Source organism: Chinchilla lanigera, unplaced genomic scaffold (genome assembly GCF_000276665.1).
Source record: "Chinchilla lanigera isolate Chin_1 unplaced genomic scaffold, ChiLan1.0 scaffold00035, whole genome shotgun sequence".
In the NCBI taxonomy this organism is placed as follows: domain Eukaryota; kingdom Metazoa; phylum Chordata; class Mammalia; order Rodentia; family Chinchillidae; genus Chinchilla; species Chinchilla lanigera.
This window is the reverse complement of record NW_004955436.1, coordinates 16,562,509-16,571,643: the sequence shown is the minus strand read 5'-3', so window position 1 is coordinate 16,571,643 and position 9,135 is coordinate 16,562,509. Positions and strand designations below refer to the sequence as shown.

The 9,135-nt window shown below is 40.0% G+C and overlaps 1 protein-coding gene across 2 annotated transcripts in view; it reads left to right on the top strand.

Annotated features, from left to right (window-relative positions):
• Window positions 1-9,135, top strand: part of Zc2hc1b (zinc finger, C2HC-type containing 1B) — a 63,739-nt gene that overhangs the window by 8,080 nt on the left and 46,524 nt on the right. Inside the window, exons 2-4 of one of the 2 annotated variants that reach the window (XM_005389242.2) lie at window positions 4,074-4,135; window positions 6,144-6,263; window positions 6,797-6,935. In XM_005389242.2, the coding sequence (XP_005389299.1) occupies window positions 4,074-4,135; window positions 6,144-6,263; window positions 6,797-6,935 (321 nt within the window). The remainder of the gene's footprint in view (window positions 1-4,073; window positions 4,136-6,143; window positions 6,264-6,796; window positions 6,936-9,135) is intronic. The other variant, XM_005389243.2, reaches the window with a different exon arrangement.

The following is a 9,135-nucleotide window of genomic DNA, read 5'->3' as shown; positions in this document are numbered from 1 at the left end:
TCAAACTCACAGTGATCCTCCTGCCTCAACCTCCCAAGTGCTGAGATTACAGGGGTGGGCCACCACACCCAGTTGAACTGAGATTTTTATAACGCTCATTTTTCATTTTTGCTGTACTACATAAAACAGTTTCTTATTTCCAGAATGCTTTTTTATCCTTGATTTTAAAATTTTCGAGGATTTTAAGCCAGTGCTTAACACTAACAGCCACCATAATAGTTAACTAACTCCAAGTAAAGAGAGAAAACATAGAAATAGCTAGCTGTTCGATATTCATTATGGTAGAACATTTTCCATCAAAGGGATTTTTTAAAAATTTTTTGAAAGTCCTTCTGATTTTTAAAATAGTAATATATAATCTTTATAAAAAATTTGAAAATGCAGGAAACTAAAGAATAATCACTATCATTCCTACCACTCAAAGATAGTTACTGAATAACTTTCCAGTCTTATAGATTTATGAATAAAATCGATCAACATTTTATGCTATTCTCCCAGAGTTTTTTCCCAATACTGGGGACTGAACCCAGACACCACTCATCTAAATCCTCAGCCCATTTTTATTTTTATTTTGAGGTAGGGCCTTATTTAGTTGTTCAGGCTGGCCTTAAACTTGGCAATCCCTCCTACCTCAGCCTCCCAAGGAGCTGAGATTAAAGGTGTGTGCCAACATACCTGGCTCACAAATCATTTTTAATTACTATATCTCATTTATCAATTGGTAACCGATTTCTGTAAAGGGCTCAATAGCATAGTTCTGCTTTTGCTTGTCACATGGTCTCATAACTGCACAACTGTGCTGTGTAGTGTGAAATCAATAAACGAGTAAATAAATGAGCGTGGCTGTGTTCCTATAAAACTTCATTTACAGAAACAGGCAGTCTCACAGTTAGAGGTCATAGTTTGCCAACTGGTAGGTATTATTTTAAAATATTTTGAGTTTCACAAAAAGTTGTGAAGTAGCACAAAAGAGATCCCTTGTGCCCTTTACACAATTTCCCCCAAGTTTCATCTTAAATTACTCTAGTACAACATCAAAACTAGGAAATTAACACTGGGCAATATGCATTCTTAGTTCTATACCTTCCTTAAGCTGCATAACTATAACCAACGATAAAGACATGGATCTGTCCCACAGCACAAAGGTCTCCCTCCTCCTATCCTAGCATAGTTTACAGCTTGTAGCTTGGTGGTAGCTACACCCACCACCTTCCCAGCTGATCATTCTTACTCCTCCTTGACAATCTCTCAATTTTCCATTTCTAATTTTTTTTAACGGCACTCGGACTGAATCCAGGACCTTCACACTGAGATACATACCCAGTCCTTTATTTTGAGACAGAGTCTTGCCATGTTGCCTAGGTTGGGCTCAAATTCGCTATCCTCCTGGTTAGTATCCCTGAGTGCTGGGATCACAGGCATATGCCGCTGCTCCTGGCTCAGTCTCCAATCCTGTCATTTTGGTAAGGTTAATACAAATGCAGTTGTGCAATATGTGACTGTTTGAAATTGACTTTGTTTTCACTCTATATGAAAGTCTATCCAGGTGGCGTAAGTGTCCATAGCATTCCTTTTTTCTGCTGAGTACTATTCCAGAGTCTGGGTGTAGCCTTGTTCATTCAGCCGTTCATCCAGTGCAGGCATTTTGGTTTGAAAGGCTTCATTTAAGGTTGTAGCAATCACAGATCCCATGTAATTCAGTACACAGTGACAATCAATGTTGACTTTCTTCTCCACTTTGACTCAGCAAGCTTGGCAGGTGCTCCCTTCCTTGTAGAAAAGCTTCCAAACTGGACGTGGTTCAGAATGTGGTAGTCTATCCATAGACAAGTTTTGAATTGAATCATATTGTATCTTTCAATATTTTGCAGTACTTGAATTCATTTAAAACTCACTCATTTAAGCCAAAGGTCATTGATCCTGTAGGGATTTCCAATTGCTTTCAGACTAATAGTGATATAATCTATACTTAGAGTCATGGCCGAATTCATAGTCTAGATACCTGCAGAGACAGACTTGAGTTCAAGTCTCAGTGTCAACACTTACAACCTATAGTCTTAGAGCAGTCACGTGCCTGTGACCCTCCATTTTTTTGTCTGTTAAAATAGTACAAACCCAGGCTGGGGATGTAGCACAGTGGCTAAGTATGTGCCTAGCACACATGAAGCCCTGGGTTCAATCCCCAGCACCACCAAAAAAGTACCAACCCTGTTTCACAGGGCTCTATGAGGAGCACATGAGAAAAATGTCATCTGGGGAAAAAGTCCTTAGAAATATTGCTCTAGCATTCATAAAAATAGATTATCTTTCACTACTGCCTTAGAAAACGCAATAGATTTATAATTAGGGTGAATAGTTTTCTGTAGAGAGTTGGGGTAACTTTGCTGAAAAGAAAAATTGAAGGCCCAGTTTTACAGTCTGACGGCCAAAAGAACAGAGAGGGAGAAGGATTTCTGGGAGCTGAGATGGCTGGCCTGACCTGAGACACAATACCAATTAGCAGACGTGAGAAGAAGTAATGTAAATCAATGACGTCTGCAGTGGGCTACCATCTGCTTCCTGTTAACCAGACCTTCCTTTTGTGAAGGCTCCTCCCTGGATTTCCACGACCCAGCTCTCTCCTGCTTCTCCTGGCTTATCACTATCGTTTTCTTGGCCCCTCAGTATACATTTCCCTAAAGATCCTGCTCTTTCCATGACTTCTTCCCTGGCAAGACCATGCCTTGACTTCATTTCTCGAAGTTTACATGTGTCTCTGACCCTGACCTTCCTCATTTCCATCCTGCTGGCGGGACAACTCCACTTCCATTCAGTATTTCCAAGGCTGAGGTCATTTTTCCTCCTAAAGCAGCCCTCCTTTCTGAGTTCCCTATTTCTATCCACAGCCCGGCCACCTCAGACTTCCCGGACGCTCAGGCTGGTCTTGGGCTTTCTCTCACTGCCGTCTCCTAGGCCGTCCCCAACCTGGTTACCTGGTGGATTCTTAGATGCTCTGTGTCCCATTTCCTCTTTCTACTCTAGGCCTTCACCTCCCGCTGTTTAACTAAACCCCTTCCTCTCCCTGCCCTGCCCTTTCTCACCTTTGTCTTGCGACTTCCACAGTGCCGGGTAGCTCCTTCCAACTCCATGTTCCTGGTTGCTTCCCTTGTTTGTAGGGTAGAGCTCAGATTATTATCCTAAAAGCAAATCATGCTCAAACAACAAACTTTCTAAAAATCATTACATAATAAGCTCCAGATGAACCAAAAGGAAGTATTAGAAGTCTATAATGTTTTGCTTCTTTCTTAACTCCTTCCTGACTACTTTAATCTTCCCGCATTCTGTCCTTTTCTATGCTGGACCCATGTATGGTTTATCTCGATATTTCCACAGAGCTGCAGATAGCAGATTATTAACTACTTGTTGAATGAATGATCAGTCCTATGGTGGAAACCAAGTTCTTTTTTGGATTATACCTTTTGCATTGATTGAACACCTTATTCTGTGTCAGGTACTATGAGGCACTTGGGATATAGTAGACACAGTCTGAATTTTCAGTCCTCAACCTAGGAGGTATTCTGAACACGTTACCACTGGATTATTTATACAAATAGTTATAAATTTAAATATATATATATATATATATATATGGCACATGTGTGGTTTTTTGAGACAGAGTCTTGCTATACAATGTCCTTAAACTTGCAGCAATCCTTCTGCCTTAGCCTCCTGGAGGCTAGGAGGATAGGCATTCACCATCATGCCTGGCTAAGACTTTATATTAAGATGTTAACTTTGAAGGTATGTCTAACGCATAGCTCTCAGGTGCTTCACTTAAGTACATATGAACTACTGAATCAAGTAACTATATTCTGGTTGCCTGAAGGTTATGGAATTGTCCAATCAGGTGAGTTTTTTTTAGGATGGGAAAACCCAGGTGAGTTCACAAAGGAGCTTCCGAAGAAGGAAGCAGTTGGTGAGGAGGGAAAAGACTGTGAGGATGTCAGACTACTGCGGTCACCGCTGGCCAGTCACTGCTTCTCGGCCAGGCAATACCATGGAACTAACCTAATGTGCTCTCTACTCTTATGCAGATGGTAGTCAGGAGCTGTTTCCCTGTGAAGTCTGTGGAAGACGCTTTGCGGCAGATGCTCTGGTAAGCACAAGGACGTTGTGTAGATGTGTTTCACTGGAGTTAAACAAACTGTCACATGAGGGAAGAGGTGCTGGTGCCAAGATTGGAGACAGACGCAGAGGGAAAGCAGGGAAGAGAGGCGCCGGACCCCTGGCGGCCAAACCCCTGGGGCACCGAGCATGGTGATGCTGCCATGTTCAAAAGTAGCCCCACTGGCCGTTCTCCTCCTGAAAGCGTGCCGGGTGGAGGGAGGGGTCCTGGCACGCTGAGCCCTTGAGAGGCTCTGGCTCTTCTGCCTGTTCTTTAAGCATCAAAAATTCACATTTCAAGGCCAAAGAAACACCAGGCAAATTAACTAGTCAAAAGGAATGAGCATTGAATTTCAGACATCTGGAAACTTGGCTTTTTAGCCGCAAATTTGTCACTAATCCTGACAAGTCATTTAACCCTCCTGTTTTCTACTTTGCCACGTATAAAGAAGCCTCCAGTCTGGGCGCGGTTTATACCATTTGAATAAAGTAGTACACAGATGCAAGGCCTGATCCAAGATCTGTTATCCAGATTCAAGCTGTGTGTCAGGGTCTTGGTGGGTGGCTATAAAATTGAATAAAACCTTGATCTACTTCAAAATTAGGGGGTGAAACAGATAGTAGTCCCAAATATTATAAAGAGATTCCTAGAAAGAGGAGCTGTTAGAAGTCTTACAATGATACTGCCATTAGTGAAGTATTTTAGATCAAGGAGATGTATCTCAAAAGATTTGGACTATAAGCCTAACTATGTTTAGAGGCTACAAAATGAAGTTGTGGGTTTTATTTTTTTTTTTTTTTAGGAAATCTAAAAAATAAAATCTGTTCTCATGAACTATGGTTGGAGCTTTCTGGAATTTTAGGGGCAACTCTAGAGGGAGTTCCCTGGGGCACTGCTCTTACCTTTGCCAGCCAGAAACTGCACCTCTGGATGTAGGTTTGAGTCCTGGGAGGTCATGTGTAGAGGGATCAATGAAGGTCTGGTGTGTTTTGGATACTCTTGAGTTTCACTCCCTCAGCCTATCTCTAGGCTGCAGAGAAGATTTGATAAAGTGATCTGATATCCTCACCTCTGATTTAACATGGGGTGTCTTGTTCTTAGCCCAATGTGGTGATTTATTTTAGAACCTATAGTGTGTTGGGTGGGGATAGAGTGACTTTGTGGATAATAGCTATTATGTGTTGATACCCACCACAAGAAAGGGCAAAGTGTTGATGTCATCCCAGAGGGGCCCAGTAACAGACTTCAGAAAGGTAGTCCATGGGCAGAGCTCTAGGTATTGGTTCCCCAGTTTTTGCACCAAAAATGCTGAGTACTTAAGGGACTGCTGGCTGGAATGAAGAAGGTAGTGTCAAAGTTTCAGAGTTAAATATATAAAAAACAAATTTGAAGTAAATCTCTTTAGCTGTGTTATTACTTTTTCATTGCTGTAATGACATACCTGAGATGTTCTTTTTACAAGGATAAAACGGTTATTTATATAGTTTCTGAGGGTCCAGTCCATGGTTGCTTGGCCCATTGCTTTGGGCCTATGGTGAGTACTACATCATGGTGGCAAAGGCATATGATGGGTCACAACTGCTCACCTGATGGCCAGGAAGCAAAGGACCACCAGGAGGAATGGGCAGGAATCTTATGATCCCTTTCAAGGCATGTACCTGGTGACCTAAAGACCTCCCATTAGACCTTACCTCTTGCAGGTTCCACAGCTTCCCAACAGCACCACCCTGGGAGACAAAGCCTATATCACTTGCACTTTGGGGGAACATTCACCATCCTGGGCCTTTCGCTGTCTTTGCCCAAACACAGTACTATATCTAATGTGGTTGAGGACAGCTACATAGATTTGCTCTGCTGTGGTCTAAAATTGAGAAAATGGACTGGATTCTGAAGGAGGAAATCCACTTATTAGAGTGGGAGCTGTCAAACACACAAAAGAATTAAAAAACTCTGTGATTACGCATTTCCAAAATTCTCATACCTAGCCTCCCTTTTCTAGAAGAGGCATGTACCAATATGTAGAAAAGTCTTCGACAAAAAACGTAAACCTTTCAATTCCTTGAAGCAGAGATTACAGGGCACTGACATTCCCACTGTGAAGAAGGCTCCTCCAGCCAAGGTACCGTTGATATCGTCTTTTTTGTGCTTTATTATAGTAAGTACATTTACACCCATTTTCAGTCTATCTGGTTTTGTTTTTGCTTGATAAAGCAGGATAATTTCATTTCACTGTAATCCACCTTAGCTATTTTCATTATAATCTTGGTCACTTATATTTCCAAATATATTTCAGATACTTTCTAGATGTGGGTAAAAAAATTTTGTTTGTATGTTCAATAGAGTTGCTCTAAATCTAGCAATTAGGAAGACTGTCACTTCCACTTGTCTTCCGTTAAAGTTTTGTAGTTTCATTGTTTTTCTGATTTTTATTTTTGTGTTTCCCTTCCCCATTGTGACTTGCAAATTCTATTACTGCAGTTCCCAAACCTCTGTAAGTAGTTGTTTTGAAAAACAAATTCTCCTTTCTCTCCAAATTTTACAGTCCTGTTTCCTGTAGATGCAAATCCCACCCTTAAAAAAAAAACAACAAAAAAACTTGTCCTTGAGATGTGGGTAGACTTTGGTAGTGTTTGTTGGTTTTGATTCTTACAGTCTCAACCTGTGAAGAAATCTAACTGGAGACAACAACATGAAGATTTCATTAATGCAATTCAGTCAGCAAAGCAGTGCGCGCTAGCTATGAAAGAAGGCCGGCCTCTGCCTCCTCCACCCCCTCCGAGTGTCAATCCAGGTGGGCAGACATGTATTTGCTTTCTCCCTCTCCTTCTCCTTCTCCTTCTCCTCCTTCTCTTTCTCCTTCTCCTTCTCCTCCTTCTCTTTCTCCTTCTCCTTGTCCTTGTCCTTGTCCTTGTCCTTGTCCTTGTCCTTGTCCTTCTCCTCCTTCTCCTCCTCCTCTTTCTCTTTCTCCTTCTCCTTCTCTTCTTTCTCCTCCTCCACCTTCTCTTCTCTTTCTTCTGTTTCCTGTTTGTTTGTTTGTTTGTTTGTTTTTGCAGTACTGGAGTTTAAACCCATGGCTTTGTTTATGCTAGCTAAGCTCTCTACCACTGAGCTATAGCCCCAGCCCTTTGGTTTGCTTTTGAGGCTCTGCTTGACTTTTGCCAAATTTTTATCGTTCTGTACACTCTAAAAGGGACAGTAACATTTACATAGAAGTGATTTTATCAATTATATAAGAGCTGTATGTACACATGAAAAGCCTTTCCCCCAATTCATGTAAAGATTCTTTGTCACCTTCTCAGTCTGTCTTAGCATGAGAACACCACTGTGCCTTGCTGTGTCATTACGTGTTTCCAGGGTATTATCTATGCCTTAGCCAAGAAGCAAGAGTGTGCAGAGTGTCTAAGCAGTTCCGCAGAACTGCACGGGGCAGAGAGCCACAGCTACATTCTTTTTTTCCCTCTCTCTTTCTTTCTACCTCTCTCTCTTTCTCTTTTTCTTTCTATTGAAACCTGACAGTTTGGGTATTGTTGCCACCCCTGCCCCCCGCAGAACCATTTCAGAATCATCAGTGGCTTATCCTTACCTATTCAATATGCATCTCTTTGACATATTTTCCTGCATAACTACAATACTGTTAGCAGTTTAAAAATCTAGACACATTTTTCACAGTTATCCTAAGAATGTATTTTAAAGCTCTCCCTGCAGTTTCCCCTCTTCCCCTGCCACAATCAGGATATGGTCAAGGTTTATGTGGTTTTCTTTGTGTTTTTGTTGTTGTTGTTATATTTACAATCTTTTAAAAACTCTTATAGTTCTGCCAGGCTGTTTATCTCTTGGAATGTCTCATGTTCTATAACTTTCTACTTGTGTAGGCATCTTAATGTTTAACTCATTTTTCTGTCCCATCTTTCTGTACATTGAAAGTTAGGGCTAGAGGCTTAGATTAATTTGAATCCTCTATCAAATATATGATTTGCAAATATTTTCTTCTACCCTGTGTGCTGCCTTTTGATTCTCTTGTATGAAATCTTAAAATATTTATAGAAGTCCAGCATATCTATTTTTTTCATTGCTTGTGCTTTTGATGTCATATATTTAAAAAATCATTGCCAAATCTAATGCTGTATTTTTTGTTCTATAGTTTTAGCTCTTATGTTTAAGTCTGTTACCTATTTTGAGTTAAGTTTTATATGTGATGTAAGGAAATATCTCTCTTCTGCATAAGAATGCCACTTTTCTCAGCACCATTTGATGAAAAGATTGTTCTTCCTCCATTGAATGCCTTGGAACTCTTACCAAAAGTCAATTGACTATGTATTGGAGAGGTTAATCTGGGCTCTATTCTGTTCCATTGTTTACATGGCCATCTTTATGCCAGTACCATACGTTTTTAATTACTCTAGCATAATAGTTAAGTCTGGAAATCAGGAATTATAAATGCTCTGATGTTGTTTTGGCTATTAGAATTTTTTGTTTTTGTTTTTAGTTTTAATGTAAATTCTAGGATTTTTTTCTATTTCTGAAAAATTTTGGGATTTTAGTAGGGGTTGCATTGAACCTACATATCACTTTGGGTAGTACTGTAACCTTAGGAATACTCTCCTCCAATCCATGGACTTGATATCTTATTATCAATCCATGGACAGGATAAGAATATCTTTCCATTTATTTATGTTTTCTTTAATTTCTTTTATCAATATTTTGTTGTTCTCAGTGTATAAGTTTTACTCCTTCTTGGTTATGTTTATTCTTGTGTATTTTATTCTTTTTTATTTTATTATAAATGGAATTCCTAACTTTCTTTTCAGATTGTTCATTATTAGCATATAAAAATGTTACTTATTTTGGTTTAATGACTTTGTATGCTACAGCTTTGCTGAGTGTATTTTAGCTTAGTAAATCTTCAGCTTATGAGCATAATTCATTCCTGAAACATGCTTGTAATCCAAAGCATTTGTACATCAAAGTGAATTTCTCTATAAGAAATAATG